This window comes from Entelurus aequoreus, linkage group LG10 (assembly GCF_033978785.1).
Source record: "Entelurus aequoreus isolate RoL-2023_Sb linkage group LG10, RoL_Eaeq_v1.1, whole genome shotgun sequence".
NCBI lineage: Eukaryota > Metazoa > Chordata > Actinopteri > Syngnathiformes > Syngnathidae > Entelurus > Entelurus aequoreus.
In genome coordinates, this window is record NC_084740.1 from 50,393,781 (window position 1) to 50,416,192 (window position 22,412).

At 38.7% G+C, this 22,412-nt stretch overlaps 1 protein-coding gene across 4 annotated transcripts in view; it reads left to right on the forward strand.

Moving 5' to 3' along the window:
• megf11 (multiple EGF-like-domains 11) overlaps positions 1-22,412 on the forward strand; it is a 497,434-nt gene that overhangs the window by 388,352 nt on the left and 86,670 nt on the right. For all 4 annotated transcript variants that reach the window (XM_062061102.1, XM_062061106.1, XM_062061104.1 and 1 more), the window contains 2 exons: positions 14,248-14,411; positions 14,510-14,612. In XM_062061102.1, coding sequence (XP_061917086.1) covers positions 14,248-14,411; positions 14,510-14,612 — 267 coding nt within the window. The remainder of the gene's footprint in view (positions 1-14,247; positions 14,412-14,509; positions 14,613-22,412) is intronic.

Sequence of the window (22,412 nt, forward strand, 5' to 3'; positions counted from 1 at the left end):
ATCTCATATACAAAACATACAACATAAGGTGGCAAAAAACATTTCAATAATGAATAAAACAAAACACGTCCTGGGCCAAAAATCACTTCATATTCTCTACTGCTCGCTAGTGTTACCATATCTGAGTTATTGTGCAGAAATATGGGGAAATAACTACAAATGTGCGCTACATTCGCTAACCGTGTTACAAAAAAGATCAGTTAGAATAATACATAATGTTGGATATAGAGAACATACAAACCCTTTATTTATTAAGTCAAAAATATTAAAGTTCGGTGATTTGGTAAAATTGCAAACAGCTAAAATGATGTACAAAGCAATCTATTACCTGCTACCCAAGAATATACAACAATTCTTCTCAACTAAAGAGGAGAAGTATAACCTTAGAGGAAAATCTAATTTAAAACATTTATATGCACGTACAACACTTAAAACTTTTAGCATATCAGTATGTGGAATTAAATGATGGAATGGATTAAGTAAAGAAGTTAAAAATTGTACTGATATGATCCAGTTTAAGAGGTTGTTCAAAATAATAGTGCTTACAAAGTACAAAGAAGAAGAATTATGAGAAATACTTCCAACCTTATTGAAAATAAGATATTCTTCATCTCAGTATGTTAATAATGACTGAATTAATTCATTACATATTATAAAACTGTTGTATATACTAATTCATAGATGTTATTTTATTATATAAAAAGGTCAGTAAATGATTCTATATAATTGTAAACGCTTTGAAGTGGGAAAGGGGTAGGATTAAATAAGATTTGCTTCTTCCTACTCCTTTTCGGGCATGATGTAAAATGAAATTATATGATTTTTTGTGATGTATTATGATGTAAGTGTGTTCATGTCCGAAATAAACTAAAGAAAGAAGAAGAAAAAAGTCCAGTTCCTCTTTAATAGCAAGTTTTTATCGTAAGAGATCATGTAAGTCCAATCAATTCATTTGCTCCAGTCATCCAAAAACATCAATGCAAACACGTTTTTGTCACGGTCTGGTGAGCGTTGCTTGCAGCGTGAAGCCAAAGATGCAGAGAACGGCAGGCGGAATGCAAGTAAAACTAATTTAATACTCACAGGGAAACAGGGAACAAACAAAAAGAGCACACTCAGCATCAGCACATGGCATACATCACTGAAAGAGTTTATAAACAATGGGCCCCATTCAGCAACCGTTCTTAAGAACAAATGTTGTTCTTAGGCCTACTTACGAAGTTTTTAAGGAGATTTTTGTATTCACCAATGTTTTCTTAGCTGGCATTTGTTCGTAGGTAAGAACAAAATCTACGAGTGCTCCAGAGCACTCTTAGGGTGGCCTATTTGTTCTTAAGTGTGACAAGTTCCCTTACTTCTATTATCTAATGTTGAATTAATATCACAGATAGATAGATAGATAGATAGATAGATAGATAGATAGATAGATAGATAGATAGATAGATAGATAGATAGATAGATAGATAGATAGATAGATAGAGATAAGACAGACAGACAGACATATAGCAAAATGAGCAATATATAGATACACACACACACACACACACACACACACACACACACACACACTCTTGCTGCTACTGCAAGATGCCGCAGATCGTGCCCTGGGGAGGGAGCGCATATTTCACGACCGTGTTTTGCTCGAAGTGACAAATATTTATTTGACCGCTTCGGGGCTACCTCAGCAGTCCCCCCTTTCTTAAACTTACGTTTTCACATTATGTATTGCCCCCGCGGGATAATACCAATTTCTCTTCTGTGATCTGTTTGTGTTTTCTCCGTGAGTCTGATGTACGGCTATTCCGCCGGAATTGTGCCCTTAATTGGGGAATTAAGGGCGTTTACCTTTGAAAATTACGGAATTAAAGGCCTACTGAAACCCACTACTACCGACCACACAGTCTGATAGTTTATATATCTATGATGAAATCTTAACATTGCAACACATGCCAATACGGCCGGGTTAACTTATAAAGTGCAATTTTAAATTTCCCGCTAAACTTCCGGTTGAAAACGTCTATGTATGATGACGTATGCACGTGACGTCAATGGTTGGAACGGAAGTATTCGGACACCATTGAATCCAATACAAAAAGCTCTGTTTTCATCGCAAAATTCCACAGTATTCTGGACATCTGTGTTGGTGAATCTTTTGCCATTTGTTTAATGAACAATGAAGACTGCAAAGAAGAAAGTTGTAGGTGGGATCAGTGTATTAGCGGCTGGCTGCAGCAACACAACCAGGAGGACTTTGACTTGGATAGCAGACGCGCTATCCGACGCTAGCCGCCGACCGCATCGATGATCGGGTGAAGTCCTTCGTCGCTCCGTCGATCCCTGGAACGCAGGTGAGCACGGGTGTTGATGAGCAGATGAGGGCTGGCTGGCGTAGGTGGAGAGCTAATGTTTTTAGCATAGCTCTGTGAGGTCCCGTAGCTAAGTTAGCTTTAATGGCGTCGTTAGCAACAGCATTGTTAAGCTTCGCCAGGCTGGAAAGCATTAACCGTGTAGTTACAGGTCCATGGTTTAATAGTATTGTTGATTTTCTGTCTATCCTTCCAGTCAGGGGTTTATTTCTTTTGTTTCTATCTGCAGTTAAGCCCGATGCTATCACGTTAGCTCCGTAGCTAAAATGCTTCGCCGATGTATTGTCATAGAGATAAAAGTCACTGTGAATGTCCATTTTGCGTTCTCGACTCTCATTTTCAAGAGGATATAGTATCCGAGGTGATTTAAAATACAAATCCGTGATCCACAATAGAAAAAGGAGAAAGTGTGGAATCCAATGAACCCTTGTACCTAAGTTACGGTCAGAGCGAAAAAAGATACGTCCTGCACTGCACTCTAGTCCTTCACTCTCACGTTCCTCATCCACGAATCTTTCATCCTCGCTCAAATTAATGGGGTAATTGTCGCTTTCTCGGTCCGAATCGCTCTCGCTGCTGGTGTAAACAATGGGGAAATGTGAGGAGCCCTTCAACCTGTGACGTCACGCTACTTCTGGTACAGGCAAGGCTTTTTTATCAGCGATCAAAACTTTATCGTCGATGTTCTCTACTAAATCCTTTCAGCAAAAATATGGCAATATCGCGAAATGATCAAGTATGACACAGAATGGATCTGCTATCACAGTTTAAATAAAAAAAATGTCATTTCAGTAGGCCTTAAAGGGTGTTTACCTATGCATATTGGGGAAATAAGGGCGTGTTTATATGCAAATTATGATAGACAGGCACGCGTTAACTATTTGGCAATCGGCTACTTAAGAACACCAGGTGGGAACAATTTGTGCGTTTAAGAACACGTCATGAATTTGAATGGACTCCTCTTAGGAAATCACTTAAGAAGAAAAATAAGACGAAAAGTTAGGAACTTATTGCTGAATGGGGCTCAATGCATCCCCGAATTTTGAATCTAAAGTGTGGTAAATGTTCAGATTTAAAAAAAAGAAGAATGGTCAGTTGGATAAAAGCGTGGCCATTTGTAACGTTTGGGAAGCAGCGATAAAATGGCGTCTGCATGACTAATCTGAGCACCCACCTGTTGTTACGGCATGGAGACACACAAGCGGGCGAGGTGGGGATGCTAATGCTAGCAGAGCTGCCATCTGGCAAGACAAGGACATTGATTTGAAAGGTTTCCAGCCCCAACTTAGACTTCACGAGGTAATCACAGCATCTACTACACAGTTCATTGCGCTAAAGATAAAGACCTAGCTGGCACAGTAAGCAGCAGAATGACACTATGTGAAGTATTTCAGCTTCTACACTGAAGCTGCTGTTTAGTTTATATGGTGGCACTTAATTGTATCTTGCACTTACTGTGGTGTTATAACATCTCTGCTTGATGCACAGCTGGCTTTTCTCTGTATGTTATTGTTGCTACCTGAGAAAACAACAGTAAATATCTGCTAGCTTTTCCAAAAGTGTTTTCTTAAAATATTTTCGTAAATTGCAATGCCTTGACGTTGATAACTCTACTATTTGCTCATAATTAATACAGGAACCGCCTGTTTTGTCTGGGTCTATTTAAAAAATAAACACAACATTATTCTGACATGATACATGATGCATTTAATTATTTTTTTTACCTTCAATCTGCATCGAATCGTAATGTTTTAAAAAGTATTGTTAATGGATCATATTGTAACCCATGTATCTAGTTTAGTGGTTCTTAACCTTGTTGGAGGTACCGAACCCCACCAGTTTCATATGCGCATTCACTGAACCCTTCTTTAATGAAAAATAAAATATTTTGTTTTTTTCAAATTCAAGACAAAGTTATATGTTTTTGGTAACACTTTAGTATGGGGAACATATTCTAAGTAACAAAGACTTAATTTAGAGTTATTTGGTTAGGGTTAGGGTTAGAGGGTTAGGGCCAGGGTTAGAGGGTTAGGGTTATAATAAGGCCATGCCGAATAAGGCATTAATAAGTACTTAATAATGACTAGTTAAGAGCCAATATGTTACTAATTTGAATGTTAATAAGCAACTAATTAATGGTGAATATGTTCCCCATACTAAAGTGTTACCATGTTTTTTTACTGGTGTACAAAATGAACCGTGCATGAACATCACCTTGTTCAAAGAACAAAACCAACACAGTGCATAAACTCACAACAAATTACACACCTGCAAATCAGTCTGACTTCTGCTGTTGCCGTATCCGTAATACGCCCGATAGGGAGAAGTTTTTATTTACACGATGAGTCGGGTGTGTCTTGACCTCCGCCGAACCCCTGAGCCCGACTCACCGAACCCCTCGGGTTCCATCGAACCCAGGTTAAGAACCACTGGGCTAGAGTATACAAATGAGTTTTAAGATAGGACTTAAATGCTTCTACTGAGGTAGCATCTCTAACTGTTACCGGGAGGGCATTCCATAGTACTGGAGCCCCAATAGAAAACGCTCTTGAGCCCGCAGATTTTTTTTGGCCTCTGGGAATCACTAATAAGCCGGAGTTCTCTTCATTTGCATTATTAAATTAGCATCTACCTGATCAGGTGAAAAAATGTGACCCTGTGTAGAAGGTATAAACAAGGAATACTGTAGATTCATATATGGACAGTTTGTGGTGTCTAAGTAAAGTACGAGCTTGGAAAAACATCGATCATACAACTTTTGCTTTGAAGTGGGTTATATTTCACTGCGGATTTTTACAGTAAATGCTTAGTTTAAAGATTCTGCTGAGTCATTCTGCTGTTGAGTAGTAATTCAGGACATCTTTATGTTTGGCTTTTAGATACTGATACCAGCAGGGGGAAAAAACAGTAAGACGAGATTCAATAAAAGGTCAATAAAACATTGTGGCCGGGGTCCTGTCATCCCGGAACTTGAGAGTTTCCTGAGATAAAAAGATGCTGATGGCTCTTCTTGTCGTGACACCGTCACTTTATTGCCTTGTGTACTCAAATGTGAGTGTTCACGGTCATTCATCACGGCACTGGCAAGTGAGAGGAAGGAATCGATGCTTGTTGTTAGGCTCTGACACAGTCAGTGTAAAGAATGATTGAGTCAACAAGAGGCGACTTTCCTCCCTGTTTAACAGGCTGGATATGACGGCATCATCAATAGCCCTCCAGATGTCACGCTCCACATATCTGCGGCAGTCAATAGACTACAAAATGATGTACAGCAGCGGAGGGAGGACACTTCCTCCCGCCGGGAGCTGGCAGGTGTTTCGGACAGCTCTCCAAATTGTCCATTTTGTCTCACTCCACGCGTCCAGCTCCATGTTGAAGAAATCTGAGCAAGTAAATCAGATTTGAGGCGGACAAAATTGTGTCATAGAAGCAAGACTTTCAGATAATTTATTCGATCATTTGCTTGTTACACAAGTGGTTTTCAAGTTTCTGAGTTATTGGAGTGCGTATGCTGTATTAAAAACTGGTTGTCCTCAAATTTCCTCCGGATAAATTACAAACCCCGTTTCCATATGAGTTGGGAAATTGTGTTAGATGTAAATATAAACGGAATACAATGATTTGCAAATCCTTTTCAACCCATATTCAGTTGAATGCACTACAAAGACAACATATTTGATGTTCAAACTCATAAAAACTTTTTTTTTTTGTAAATAATAATTAACTTAGAATTTCATGGCTGCAACACGTGCCAAAGTAGTTGGGAAAGGGCATGATCACCACTGTGTTACATGGCCTTTCCTTTTAACAACACTCAGTAAACGTTTGGGAACTGAGGAGACACATTTTTGAAGCTTCTCAGGTGGAATTCTTTCCCATTCTTGCTTGATGTACAGCTTAAGTTGTTCAACAGTCCGGGGGTCTCCGTTGTGGTATTTTAGGCTTCATAATGCGCCACACATTTTCAATGGGAGACAGGTCTGGACTACAGGCAGGCCAGTCTAGTACCCGCACTCTTTTACTATGAAGCCACGTTGATGTAACAAGTGGCTTGGCATTGTCTTGCTGAAATAAGCAGGGGCGTCCATGGTAACGTTGCTTGGATGGCAACATATGTTGCTCCAAAACCTGTATCTACCTTTCAGCATTAATGGTGCCTTCACAGATGTGTAAGTTACCCATGTCTTGGGCACTAATACACCCCCATACCATCACACATGCTGGCTTTTCAACTTTGCGCCTATAACAATCCGGATGGTTATTTTCCTCTTTGGTCCGCAGGACACAACGTCCACAGTTTCCAAAAACAATTTGAAATGTGGACTCGTCAGACCACAGAACACTTTTCCACTTTGTATCAGTCCATCTTAGATGAGCTCAGGCCCAGCAAAGCCGACGGCGTTTCTGGGTGTTGTTGATAAACGGTTTTCGCCTTGCATAGGAGAGTTTTAACTTGCACTTACAGATGTAGCGACCAACTGTAGTTACTGACAGTGGGTTTCTGAAGTGTTCCTGAGCCCATGTGGTGATATCCTTTACACACTGATGTCGCTTGTTGATGCAGTACAGCCTGAGGGATCGAAGGTCACGGGCTTAGCTGCTTACGTGCAGTGATTTCTCCAGATTCTCTGAACCCTTTGATAAAATTACGGAGCGTAGATGGTGAAATCCCTAAATTCCTTGCAATAGCTGGTTGAGAAAGGTTTTTCTTAAACTGTTCAACAATTTGCTCACGCATTTGTTGACAAAGTGGTGACCCTCGCCCCATCCTTGTTTGTGAATGACTGAGCATTTCATGGAATCTACTTTTATACCCAATCATGGCACCCACCTGTTCCCAATTTGCCTGTTCACCTGTGGGATGTTCCAAATAAGTGTTTGATGAGCATTCCTCAACTTTATCAGTATTTATTGCCACCTTTCCCAACTTCTTTGTCACGTGTTGCTGGCATCAAATTCTAAAGTTAATGATTATTTGCAACAAAAAAAATGTTTATCAGTTTGAACATTAAATATGTTGTCTTTGTAGCATATTCAACTGAATATGGGTTGAAAAGGATTTGCAAATCGTTGTATTCCGTTTATATTTACATCCAACACAATTTCCCAACTCATATGGAAACGGGGTTTGTAAAACAAAACGGAAACTCTGATAATTGCTCCCAATAAAAAGATCCCACTGATCAAGAACTCCCTTGGTGCTCTGGGTGCATCTGTTAAAAGCATCCTCAGAAACCTTGGGGTTGTGTTGGATCAGTCCATGTCTTGGGAGAGTCACTGCCGTCAACTGACCAAAAACTGTTTTCATCATCTCAGAAATATTTCTAAAGTGAGAAATGTGTTGTCAAAATTGGTTCTCGAAATGTTCATTCATTTCATCAGTCATCTCGTATTGACTATTGCAATTCTCTTTTCACTCTCTTCAACAAGTCAACGCTAAAGAGACTTCAGACGGTACGAAATGCGGCTGCCAGACATTTGACCGGTGCATCCAGAACAGCCCATATCACCCCTGTTTTATGCAGTCTTCATTGGCTCCCAGTTAAATTCTGCATTGAGTTTAAGATTTTAGTCCTGACATTCCGTGTGTTGCATGGTGGGGGGCCCTCAGTACATCACTGACTTGCTATACCCCTACTCTTCAGGCCGCAGCCTCCGGTCTTCAGGCCAGGTCTTCTAAAGATCCCAAAAACGTGTTTTAAAACCTGTGGAGACCTGGCATTCCAGGCTATAGCTCCCAGACTCTGGAACAACTTGCACCAGTCACTCTGTGAATTTGACTGTGTTAAAAGTTTTAAAACTTTAAAATATTTGAAAACTTCCCCTTTTTAGTGAAGCTTTTAGTTAAAGGCCTACTGAAACCCGCTACTACCGACCACGCAGTCTGATAGTTTATATATCAATGATGAAATCTTAACATTGCAACACATGCCAATACGGCCGGGTTAGATTAGTAAAGTGCAATTTTAAATTTCCCGCGAAATATCCTGCTGAAAACGTCTCGGTATGATGACGTTTGCGCGTGACGTCACGGATTGTAGCGGACATTTTGGGACAGCATTGTGGCCAGCTATTAAGTCGTCTGTTTTCATCGCAAAATACCACAGTATTCTGGACATCTGTGTTGGTGAATCTTTTGCAATTTGTTTAATGAACAATGGAGACAGCAAAGAAGAAAGCTGTAGATGGGAAGCGGTGTATTAGCGGCCAGCTGCAGCAACACAAACACGTAGCTGCTACGTCGTAGCCGGTGTTTCATTGTTTACATTCCCGAACGATGACAGTCAAGCTTTACTATTGGCCTATGGAGAACTGGGACAACATAGACTCTTACCAGGAGGACTTTGAGTTGGATACGCGCTACCGTGAGTACGCAGCTTTCTTCCAAACAATTGATCGCTTGCCCGTATGTGCGTGCCGCTATGTGCATGTCACGTACGTAACTTTGGGGAAATATATGTGCTGTATGAACTTTGGGGAGGTGAACGGTACTTTGGGCTGTGAGATTGAGTGTGTTGTGCGGGTGTTTGAGTTGTATTGGCGTGTTATATGGACGGGAGGGGGGAGGTGTTTGTTATGCTGGATTAATTTGTGGCATATTAAATATAAGCCTGGTTGTGTTGTGTCTAATAGAGTATATATATGTCTTGTGTTTATTTACTGTTTTAGTCATTCCCAGCTGAATATCAGGTCCCACCCGCCTCTCACAGCATCTTCCCTATCTGAATCGCTTCCACTGCCCTCTAGTCCTTCACTCTCACTTTCCTCATCCACGAATCTTTCATCCTCGCTCAAATTAACGGGGAAATCGTCGCTTTCTCTGTCCGAATCGCTCTCGCTGCTTGTGGCCATGATTGTAAACAATGTGCAGATGTAAGGCGCTCCACAACCTGTGACGTCACGCTACTTCCGGTACAGGCAAGGCTTTTTTATCAGCAACCAAAAGTTGCGAACTTTATCGTCGATGTTCTCTACTAAATCCTTTCAGCAAAAATATGGCAATATCGCGAAATGATCAAGTATGACATAGAATGGATCTGCTATCCCCGTTTAAATAAGAACATCTCATTTCAGTAGGCCTTTAAAGGCCTACTGAAAGCCACTACTACCGACCATGCAGTCTGATAGTTTATATATCAATGATGAAATCTTAACATTGCAACACATGCCAATACGGCCGGGTTAACTTATAAAGTGCAATTTTAAATTTCCCGGCAAACTTCCGGCTGAAAACGTTTCGATATGATGACGTTTGCACGTGACGTCAACAGTGGAAGCGGAAGTATTCGGAGCCCATTGAATCCAATACAAAAAGCTCTGTTTTCATTTCAAAATTCCACAGTATTCTGGACATCTGTGTTGGTGAATCTTTTGTAATTTGTTTAATGAACAATGGAGACTGCAAAGAAGAAAGCTGTAGGTGCGATCGGTGTATTAGCGGCGGACTACAGCAACACGACCAGGAGCACTTTGAGGATAGCAGACACGCTAGCCGAACGACCTCACCTTGATTTCCTCCGTCTCCGGGCCGCCAACCGCATCGGTGATCGGGTGAAGTCCTTCGTCGTACCGTCGATCGCTGGAACGCAGGTGAGCACGGGTCGTGATGAACAGATGAGAGCTGGCGTAGGTGCAGAGCTATTGTTTTTAGCATAGCTCTGTCGAGGTTCCGTAGCTAAGTTAGCTTCAATGGCGTCGTTAGCAACAGCATTATTAAGCTTCGCCTAGCTGGAAAGCGTTAACCGTTTATTTACATGTCCAGAGTTTGGTAGTATTGTTGATCTTCTGTCTATCCTTCCAGTCAGGGACTTATTTGTTTTGTTTCTATATGCAGTAAAGCCCGATGCTATCACGTTAGCTCAGTAGCTAAAGAGCTTCATCAATGTATTGTCGTGGAGATAAAAGTCACTGTGAATGTCCATTTTGTGATCTCGACTCTCATTTTCAAGAGGATATAGTATCCGAGGTAGTTTAGAATACAAATCTGTGATCCACAATAGAAAAAGGAGAGAGTGTGGAATCCAATGAGCCAGCTTGTACCTAAGTTACGGTCAGAGCGAAAAAAGATACGTTCTGCACTGCACTCTAGTCCTTCACTTTCACGTTCCTCATCCACGAATCTTTCATCCTCGCTCAAATTAATGGGGTAATCGTCACTTTCTCGGTCCGAATCTCTCTCGCTGCTGGTGTAAACAATAGGAAAATATGAGCAGTCCTTCCTCCGGTGTCGTCACGCTACTTCCGGTAGGGGCAAGGCTTTTTATTTTATCAGAGACCAAAAGTTGCGAACTTTATCGTCGATGTTCTATACTAAATCCTTTCAGCAAAAATATGGCAATATCGCGAAATGATCAAGTATGACACATAGAATGGATCTGCTATCCCCGTTTAAATAAAAAAATGTCATTTCAGTAGGCCTTTAATGCACCTTTTAACTATCATTTTTAATCCACTTTGTATCCTTTTTATGTTGTTGCCCCTGTTGTTTTAAATTGAATTATTGTTCTACTTCACCTATGTTTTGTGCAGCACTTTGTGATTTTATCTGTGAAAAGCACTTTATAAATAAAATGTACTTCCTTACTTACTTTAAACTTTTTCTACCGAGCAGAGTTTTCTACTTCTGCTTATCCAGCCCGCAATGGTTTGGTTTCGCACTCTTCTTGGTCCTTTTTTCCCCTAATTGCTCTAACAGCTCAAGGATGTGTTGATAGATTGTTTTGTTATTCAACATGCAGGTCGATATTTGCAGGATGTACAAATGATGCAGTTGTTTTAAATTGATGGAATGAACGGATACAAGGTGAGGAGTTTGCCTGATTTAATTTAATTTAATTATATGAGATACCTACTGTAGTTACATGTTTTATATTATTTTAACTCCAGAATGTATTTCAACCATTACTAACACTCAGTACCCCTAGGCAATGTAATGTAATGCAATATTCAATAGCATCAGTAGCAGCACACTTGCATCAAATGTTGACTTTTTACTGGCACACTTACAGTGCCAATAAAAACAGACCATAATTATATTTGCACCTAATGATATGGCCTGATTGTATGATATTTACACAGCACTCTCGTGCGCTCATAATGCATTGTGCATCTAGTGTCGGGCTGCAGCTATTGATTGTTTTAACAATTTTAATAATTGATTAATCTATCAATTAGTTTGTCTAATTAATTGAGTAATCGGATAAAACACACGTTATAGCCTCAATGTGCATTTTCAGGGAAAATTGTTGAAATAAACAATGATTTTTCTTAAAAAATAAAGACATCAATGTGGAAATTGCACTTTTTACATGTTTGCAGTAATATTTATTTGTATTTTTTAAAAACATCTCTTCTTTTCGACTGTTTCTGACACCCATACACCACTGCTCTCATGTGTGCTCTATTGCAGCGGACCTGCAGAAACTATGTTCGCATGTTGAAAGTTCCGGGCCCTCAAACCATTAATCGAAGCAACAAGCTATAAATTGAAGGGTTTTTCGAATCGCATTAATTGATTAATTTTTGCAGCCCTAGGTCTCGTAATTTATATTTCTAATCGTTCATACAATTGTACAATGTAAGATAACAATATACAAATATTTGTTTGTTAAACCCAAAATATTGCTTTAAAAAAATGTTCATGTCATATTACATCTTTTTAAAATGTAGGTAATTTTTTTGGTATATTTAACTAACACAATACATTAAATATATGGGTTTAATTGTTTTATTTCCATATGAGTTGGGAAATTGTGTTAGATGTAAATATAAACGGAATACAATGATTTGCAAATCCTATTCAGTTGAATATGCTACAAAGACAACATATTTGATGTTCAAACTGATAAACTTTTTTTTTTTGCAAATAATAATTAACTTTAGAATTTGATGCCAGCAACACGTGACAAAGAAGTTGGGAAAGGTGGCAATAAATACTGATAAAGTTGAGGAATGCTCATCAAACACTTATTTGGAACATCCCACAGGTGAACAGGCAAATTGGGAACAGGTGGGTGCCATGATTGGGTATAAAAGTAGATTCCATGAAATGCTCAGTCATTCACAAACAAGGATGGGGCGAGGGTCACCACTTTGTCAACAAATGCCTGAGCAAATTGTTGAACAGTTTAAGAAAAACCTTGAACCAGCTATTGCAAGGAATTTAGGGATTTCACCATCTATGGTCCGTAATATCATCAAAGGGTTCAGAGAATCTGGAGAAATCACTGCATGTAAGCAGCTAAGCCCGTGACCTTCGATCCCTCAGGCTGTACTGCATCAACAAGGATATCACCACATGGGCTCAGGAACACTTCAGAAACCCACTGTGAGTAACTACAGTTGGTCGCTACATCTGTAAGTGCAAGTTAAAACTCTCCTATGCAAGGCGAAAATCGTTTCTCAACAACACCCAGAAACACCGTCGGCTTCGCTGGGCCTGAGCTCATCTAAGATGGACTGATACAAAGTGGAAAAGTGTTCTGTGGTCTGACGAGTCCACATTTCAAATTTTTTTTGGAAACTGTGGACGTCGTGTCCTCCGAACCAAAGAGGAAAAGAACCATCAAGATTGTTATAGGCGCAAAGTGTAAAAGCCAGCATGTGTGATGGTATGGGGGTGTATTAGTGCCCAAGACATGGGTAACTTACACATCTGTGAAGGCGCCATTAATGCTGAAAGGTACATACAGGTTTTGGAGCAACATATGTTGTCATCCAAGCAACGTTACCATGGACGCCCCTGCTTATTTCAGCAAGACAATGCCAAGCCACGTGTTACAACAACGTGGCTTCATACTAAAAGAGTGCGGGTACTAGACTGGCCTGCCTGTAGTCCAGACCTGTCTCTCATTGAAAATGTGTGGCACATTATGAAGCCTAAAATACCACAACGGAGACCCCCGGACTGTTGAACAACTTAAGCTGTACATCAAGCAAGAATGGGAAAGAATTCCACCTTCCATCCATCCATTTTCTACCACTTATTCCCTTCGGGGTCACGGGGGGCGCTAGAGCCTATCTCAGCTACAATCGGGCGGAAGGCGGGGTACACCCTGGACAAGTCGCCACCTCATCGCAGAGAATTCCACCTGAGAAGCTTCAAAAATGTGTCTCCTCAGTTCCCAATCATTTACGGAGTGTTGTTAAAAGGAAAGGCCATGTAACACAGTGGTGAACATGCCCTTTCTCAACTACTTTGGCACGTGTTGCAGCCATGAAATTCTAAGTTAATTATTATTTGCAAAATGAGTTTGAACATCAAATATGTTGTCTTTGTAGTGCATTCAACTGAATATGGGTTGAAAAGGATTTGCAAATCATTGTATTCCGTTTATATTTACATCTAACACCATTTCCCAACTCATATGGTAACGGGGTTTGTAGTAGTACAGTTATTAGTGAGAATATACTTATTTTAAGGTATTTTGGGGTTCATTGAGGTTAGCTAATTTTACTTGTTTTGGAAAGTCTTGACAAGCCAAATGTTCTTGTTCTATTGGCAGATAATTTTGCTTAATTCAAATAAAATACCCCTCATTTTTGTATTTTTTTTTTTTTCTTGTTTTTGAGCACTGACTTTTTGCAGTGTACCAGTCAGTATGAGTTGGACTATCAACATCTATCCTTTTTTTTTTTATATATTACCCTTTTTGTTATGATGCATATTGAAAGAAATGCATTTTTACTCTTTGATGACACTTATATCTATTTTTTTTTCATGCAAAATTAAGATGACATTATATTATTCCTTAAAACGACTTCTATGTAGAATTCTCAATCCCTTTTGAAGAACTTCTCTTTTTTTTGTCTAAGAAAATACTAGTATATGAAGTATTCAGCGTTGTCTTGTATTTACTGTCTCTACTCCATCATCCTCCAGGCTGGCAGGGGGTGGACTGCTCTATTCTGTGCTCCAGTGGTTGTTGGGGTCTGGGCTGCAATCAGTCATGCTTGTGTGCCAACGGCGCCGCCTGTGACCCGGTTGATGGCACCTGTACTTGTTCCCCGGGCTGGAGGGGAGATCACTGCGATGAGTCCTGTCCTGTATGTTTGAGAGAATCACAAAGACCCAAATGACCCTGACCTCTGCTTGATTTTGTCAGCGTTGGAGAAAAGTTAGAGGTCTTTTTTTTTTTTGTCAGGATGGCACTTTTGGGCTGGACTGCAGGGAGCGCTGTGACTGCAGTCATGCTGATAGCTGCGATGCTGTGAGTGGGTACTGCCACTGCCATCCCGGCTGGACAGGTCGGTACTGATTCTGCTTTAAGACAAAATATACATTTCTACACTGCAAAAACTGAAATCTAAGCAGTGTTTCCCATAAACTGCCAAGATACCTGTGGCGGTGGGGGCGTGGCTATGGGCGTGGTCGCCATGACATCATCGAGTAATTTGCATAATTTACTACAATGATTTGATTTTCTCTAAAAAGGCTCAAAAAATGTATACTTACTAATTAATAATAACAGTTTTGTTTTAAACGTCCATCCATCCAACCATTTTACAATATAATTACAACACTTTTATGTACATATTTATATACAGATTTGAACAATAAGTTATTCACTGAAATATATTTATTAATTGTGGTTCTTACAAAAAATATATCTTATAAAATATAAAAGCTAAAATGTCTCAAAGCTCTGCCCCTTTAATTAGTGCATACTAAATAATTTAACTTTAGCCTACTACTACAACCATATTATTTACCAGCAACATAAAGTGAAACAGAGGCAGAGGTGTCCTGCCACAGTCAGTAACAAATAAACAGAAAACAGTAGTGGTGGTAGATAGACACAGAGCTTAATCAAACATCTGATCCACTGAACAAAGTGCTCCAAAAATCTTGAACTTTAGACTGACATCAGTTTTACTCCCTACACTTAACCATGTGTTTCCTACTGCCTGCAGACTTTGCACCCTTTGTTATATACACATGTTGTGTTTCTAATATAAATACATTTAATAAAGTCAAATACAAATAAGGCAACTACACCTCTCTTTTGTAAAGTAAATCTGAACAGCCGATATGGGCATCTACATCAACTATATGATTTGCAAAAAAATATATATATATATATTTTTTTTTAATATATATATTTTTTTAATTGTTTTTATTTTTTTATTTTTTTTTCATTTGTGGCGGACGTAATTCTTTCGTGGCGGGCCGCCACAAATAAATGAATGTGTGGGAAACCCTGCTAAGATTAAGTATCTCAACTAAGGGTGATATTTGCTTATTTTCTGTCCAAGATAATTATTCTCACTAAGCAGATTTTATGTTAGTGTTTTACTTGTTTTAAGTGTTTTGCTCCTAAATGATCTCAGTAAGATATTACAGCTTGTTGCTGAGATTTGATGACCTATATTGAGTAAAACATGTCATGTTATCCATGGAAAAATACATTTTTAGTCAATATGATTTGCCTGAGCGGCAAGGAGACCCCGAGAGCAACAAGCGGTTGCCTTGTTGCCTTTCCATTAAGAACAATAAATTAGTTTTTAGTATAAGTTTGCTGTTTTCAAGAAATGTAATGCAGAGCGCATATCATTATGTCAAGATAATGGCACTAGCATTTACTTCATTTAAGAATATTTTTCAACATATTGAGCAAAAAGGTCTCTTTTTTTTTCTACCAAGAAAAGTGCACTTGTTATTAGTGAGAATATACTTATTTTAAGGTATTTTGTGGTTAATTGAAGTTAGCTAATTTTACTTGTTTTGGAAAGTCTTGACAAGCCGAATTTTCTTGATCTATTGGCAGATCATTTTGCTTAGTTCAAATAAAATACCCCTCATTATTGTAATTTTTGTTCTTGTTTTTGAACACTGACTTTTTGCAGTGTACCTTCTGCAGCTGAAAGTCAAGGTCACGAGAAACTAAACAGACTTGAAATAAACAAAGCATACATGCATTAAAGCGTGTTTACACAATGTCTAAGCCGTGTTCCACTAATTAAATGTCCAATTTGTTTGTGCCACTGAGCCGGCAGGTCATGTGTAATGTAAGCGATGTAAGCCCCAAATTAGCGCTTCTAGCCGGCACACTGAATCCTGGCATGAAACTGTGCTTGCATTACAGCCAATATTTGTCATGCACAACCTGGTGACACCAGCATATAAATAATTGGAGGCAGGATCCGAGCTAAAACATGTATATTTGGATTTGGCCCAGCACAGCTAATCCCGCTCATTTTGCTGATTCTACTGCCAAATGTACAAAACCCCGAAAGCAGTGAAGTTGTCACGTTGTGTAAATGGTAAATAAAAACAGAATACAATGATTTGCAAATCCTTTTCAACTTATATTCAATTGAATAGACTGCAAAGACAAGATATTTAACGTTCGAACTGGAAAACTTTGTTGCTTTTTGCAAATATTAGCTCATTTGGAATTTGATGTTTCAAAAAAGCTGGCACAAGTGGCAAAAAAAGACAGAGAAAGTTGAGGAATGCTCATCAAAGACTTATTTGGGACATCCCACAGGTGAACAGGCTAATTGGGAACAGGTGGGTGCCATGATTGGGTATAAAAGCAGCTTCCATGAAATGCTCAGTCATTCACAAACAAGGATGGGGCGAGTGTCACCACTTTGTGGAAAATTCGAGAGCAAAAAAAAACATTTCTCAATGAGCTATTGCAAGGAATTTAAGGATTTCACCATCTACGCTCCGTAATATCATCAAAGGGTTCAGAGAATCTGGAGAAATCACTGCACGTAAGCCATGATATTACAGACCTTCGATCCCTCAGGCGATACTGCATCAAAAAGCGACATCAGTGTGTAAAGGATATCACCACATGGGCTCAGGAACACTTCAGAAAACCACGGTCAGTAACTACAGTTGGTCGCTACATCTGCAAGTGCAAGTTAAAACTCTACTATGCAAAGCCAAAACCATTTATCAACAACACCCAGAAACGGTGCCGGCTTCGCTGGGCCTGAGCTCATCTAAGATGGACTGACACAAAGTGGAAAAGTGTTCTGTGGTCTGACGAGTCCACATTTCAAATTGTTTTTGGAAACTGTGGACGTCGTGTCCTCCGGACCAAAGAGGAAAAGAACCATCCGGATTGTTCTCGGCGCAAAGTGTAAAAGCCAGCATGTGTGATGGTATGGGGGTGTATTAGTGCCCAAGACATGGGTAACTTACACATCTGTGAAGGCACCATTAATGCTGAAAGGTACATACAGGTTTTGGAGCAACATATGTTGCCATCCAAGCAACGTTACCATGGACGCCCCTGCTTATTTCATCAAGACAATGCCAAGCCATGTGTTACAACAGCGTGGCTACATAGTAAAAGAGTGTGGGTACTAGACTGGCCTGCCTGTAGTCCAGACCTGTCTCCCATTGAAAATGTGTGGCGCAATATGAAGAACAACTTAAGCTGTACATCAAGCAAGAATGACGAGTGACGAGAGTGACGAAGGAAAATATTTCAAAAGAAGGAACATCAATTCTCAACAAAACTTCTGGAGCTTCTCTTTCTTCATGCTGTTAACTAGCTGCACACGCTGGAAACGAGTAGCGAGGGCAAAAAAATAAATTTATTGACAGTGCAGTTGAAAGCCGATGTGTTTACTTTGTAATTAAGTAAACATAGTCCGAATTGAATAACGTGCGGGGGAACTTTCTGACAACACTGCTGCCCTCTTCATGATGTACACTGCAAAAACTGAAATCTAAGTAAGATGAAATATCTCAAATAAGGGTGATATTTGCTTATTTTCTGTCTGATAAGATAATTCTTCTCAAAAAGCAGATTTTATGTTAGAGTGTTTTACTTGTTTGAAGTGTTTTGGTCCTAAATGATCTCAGTAAGATGTTACAGCTTGTTGCTGAGATTTGATGACCTATATTGAGTAAAACATGCTTGAAACTAGAATATCAACTGTTGCAAAGCTGTGTCATCAACACTCACAAGTATAAAACTACTTTTTTAAAGTAATCATTTCTTATTTCAAGCATGAAATAAAAAATCATGACTTTGACACAATTGTGTCTCATAATTAAAACAGATGACAGCCAAATGGACTTTGCTGTTTTATTTTCAATGAAACAATAGAAAACAGGTACTCATATAGTAGTACAGTTGGCACAGTACAGTAAACTGACAGTTAATATTTAAACATTTAACATGAAACATTTCAAAAAATTTGGGACAGAAATAGTTCATGCACAAATATATATATATATATATATATATATATATATATATATATATATATATATATATATATATATATATATATATATACATATATATATATATATATATATATATATATATATATATATATATATATATATATATATATATATATATATGTATGTGTGTATATATATATATATATATATATATATATATATATATATATATATATATATATATATTTATATATATATATATATATATATATATATATATATATATATATATATATATTTTTTTTTTTTTTTAATTATTTTTATTTGAACTAAGCAAAATTATCTGCCAATAGAACAAGAAAATTCGGCTTGTCAAGACTTTCCAAAACAAGTAAAATTAGCTAAATTCAATTAACCCAAAAATTGGCTATTCCACAAAATTGTTTGGGTGACCCCAAACTTTTGAACGGTAGTGTGTATATATATATAATTTTACTTGTTGTTTGTTTTACTTGACCTTCCTTTGAGCAGATTGAGTTTCTGGAGCATCACATTTGTGGGGTCAATTAAACGCTCAAAATGGCCAGAAAAAGAGAACTTTCATCTGAAACTCGACAGTCTATTCTTGTTCTTAGAAATGAAGGCTATTACACAAAATTGTTTGGGTGACCCCAAACTTTTGAACGGTATATATATATATATATATATATATATATATATATATATATATATATATATATATATATATATATATATATATATATATATATATATATATATATATATATATATATATTATATTTCTAAGAACAAGAATAGACTGTCGAGTTTCAGATGGAAGTTCTCTTTTTCTGGCCATTTTGAGCGTTTAATTGACCCCACAAATGTGATGCTCCAGAAACTCAATCGGCTCAAAGGAAGGTCAGTTTTGTAGCTTCTGTAACGAGCTAAACTGTTTTCAGATGTGTGAACATGATTGCACAAGGGTTTTCTAATCATCAATTAGCGTTCTGAGCCAATGAGCAAACACATTGTACCATTAGAACACTGGAGTGATAGTTGCTGGAAATGGGCCTCTATACACCTATGTAGATATTGCACCAAAAACCAGACATTTACAGCTAGAATAGTCATTTACCACATTAGCAATGTATAGAGTGTATTTCTTTAAAGTTAAGACTAGTTTAAAGTTATCTTCATTGAAAATAAGGACATTTCAATGTGACCCCAAACTTTTGAGCGGTAGTGTATATATGTATATATATATATATATATATATATATATATATCTATATATATATATATATATATATATATATATATATATATATATATATATATATATATATATATTCCTTGCACACTAATGACTGAAAGAGCACGCACTTGGCGCGATGATGTCATGTTATCAATGGAAAAATGCATTTTTAGACCATATGATTTGCCTTGTTGCCTTTCCATTAAGAACAATAAATTAGTTTTTAGTATAAGTTTGCTGGTTTCAAGAAATGTAATGCCGAGCGCATATCATTATGTCAAGATAATGGCACTAGCATTTACTTCATTTAAGAACAATTTTCAGAAAAAAGGTCTCATATTTGTTTTTTCTACCAAGAAAAGTGCACTTGTTATTAGTGAGAATATACTTATTTTAAGCTATTTTGGGGTTCATTGAGGTTAGCTAATTTTACTTGTTTTGGAAAGTCTTGACAAGCCAAATTTTCTTGTTCTATTGGCAGATAATTTTGTTTAGTTCAAGTAAAATACCCCTCATTTTTGTATTTTTCTTTCTTGTTTTTGAACACTGACTTTTTGCAGTGTAGTTGAATAGCCCCGACCCACACCCTCCTACCAACAATGCAAAATGGTTTCTTCCACCTGAGCGGCAAACCCAGCATGGTACATTTCACTCATCTCACATGTGATAAGAATTCACACACAGCACCAGCATTTCGGAACAAGTGATAAAAGAAAGGTCAAGTAAAATAAATGTTTTTGTGGCAGCATATGAGAAAGTTGCGTAAGTTCCACTTTTGCATCTGTTTCGGTCATTTTTTTATTTTGAATCAATGTCATACAGCATCTTTAAAGGCCTACTGAAATGAGATTTTCATATTTAAACGGGGATAGCAGATCCATTCTATGTGTCATACTTGATCATTTCGCGATATTGCCATATTTTTGCTGAAAGGATTTAGTGGAGAACATTGACGATAAAGTTCGCAACTTTTGGTCGCTGATAAAAAAAGCCTCGCCTGTACCGGAAGTAGCGTGACGTCACAGGTTGAAGAGCTCCTCACATCTGCACATTGTTTACACCAGCAGCGAGAGAGATTCGGACCGAGAAAGCGACGATTACCCCATTAATTTGAGCGAGGATGAAAGATTTGTGGATGAGGAAAGTGAGAGTGAAGCATTAGAGTGCAGTGCAGGACGCCAGGGTGTATCTTTTTTCGCTCTGACCGTAACTTAGGTACAAGGGCTCATTGGATTCCACACTTTCTCCTTTTTCTATTGTGGATCACGGATTTGTATTTTAAACCACCTCAGATACTATATCCTCTTGAAAATGAGAGTCGAGAACGCGAAATGGACATTCACAGTGACTTTTATCTCCACGACAATACATTGGTGAAGCACTTTAGCTTCGGAGCTAACGTGATAGTATCGTGCTTAACTGCGGATAGAAACAGAAGAAACATGCCCCTGACTGGAAGGATAGACAGAAGATCAACAATACTATTATTACTTCTACTATCAGGAGACACCGAACCAAACCCTGGACCTGTAACCACATGGTTAATGCCTGGCGAAGCCTAGCAATGATGTTGCTAACGACGCCATTGAAGCTATATTAGCTAAGGGACCTCGACAGAGCTATGCTAAAAACATTAGCTCTCCACCTACGCCAGCCCTCATCTGCTCATCAACACCCGTGCTCACCTGCGTTCCAGCGATCGACGGCGCGACGAAGGACTTCACCCGATCATCGGTGCGGTCGGCGGCTAGCGTCGGATAGCGCCTCTGCTATCCAATTCAAAGTCCTCCTGGTTGTGTTGCTGCAGCCAGCCGCTAATACACAGATCCCACCTACAACTTTCTTCTTTGCAGTCTCCATTGTTCATTAAACAAATTGCAAAAGATTCACCAACACAGATGTCCAGAATACTGTGGAATTTTGCGATGAAAACAAGCTGGCCACCGTGCTATTCCAAAATTTCTGCTTCAACCCGTGACGTCACGCGCAAACATCATCATACCGAGACGTTTTCAGCTGGATATTTCCCGGGAAATTTAAAATTGCACTTTATAAGTTAACCCGGCCGTATTGGCATGTGTTGCAATGTTAAGATTTCATCATTGATATATAAACTATCAGACTGCGTGGTAGGTAGTAGTGGCTTTCAGTAGGCCTTTAATAATGTTCACGTTATTAAATGAATGCCTTACTCAGTCCAAACCAAGCATCTATGTAAGCTTGCCTTTTATACCACAGAGCGCTAGAAGTACATGAATGTTCCTGTCACCGAAAGGATTCAACGTCATTATGCACAAAACTGTGATGCTGTATCGGAAAGTCAAATATCCTGAGAGGGTGCGGGTGGTTGAATGCAGGGTGCACTTGCCTGCATGGGTGGAGAGATGCTCTCATGGAGGGAATGGATTCAGAACAAAAGGTTAAGATTGCCAGCTCCGCACAGCCCTGTTCACATTCAGCCCTCCTGAGCTCGGGGCATTTATTCTGAGAAATTGTGGCTTTTATTATCTGCAAGAACGGACCTCTCTGCTCTAAATCCTGCACGGGTGGGGACCATCTGTCTACTTTAATTGTGTCACCGGGGTACAAGACCAGGGTTCAGCATGCAACTCATTGGTGCAGACAAACACTC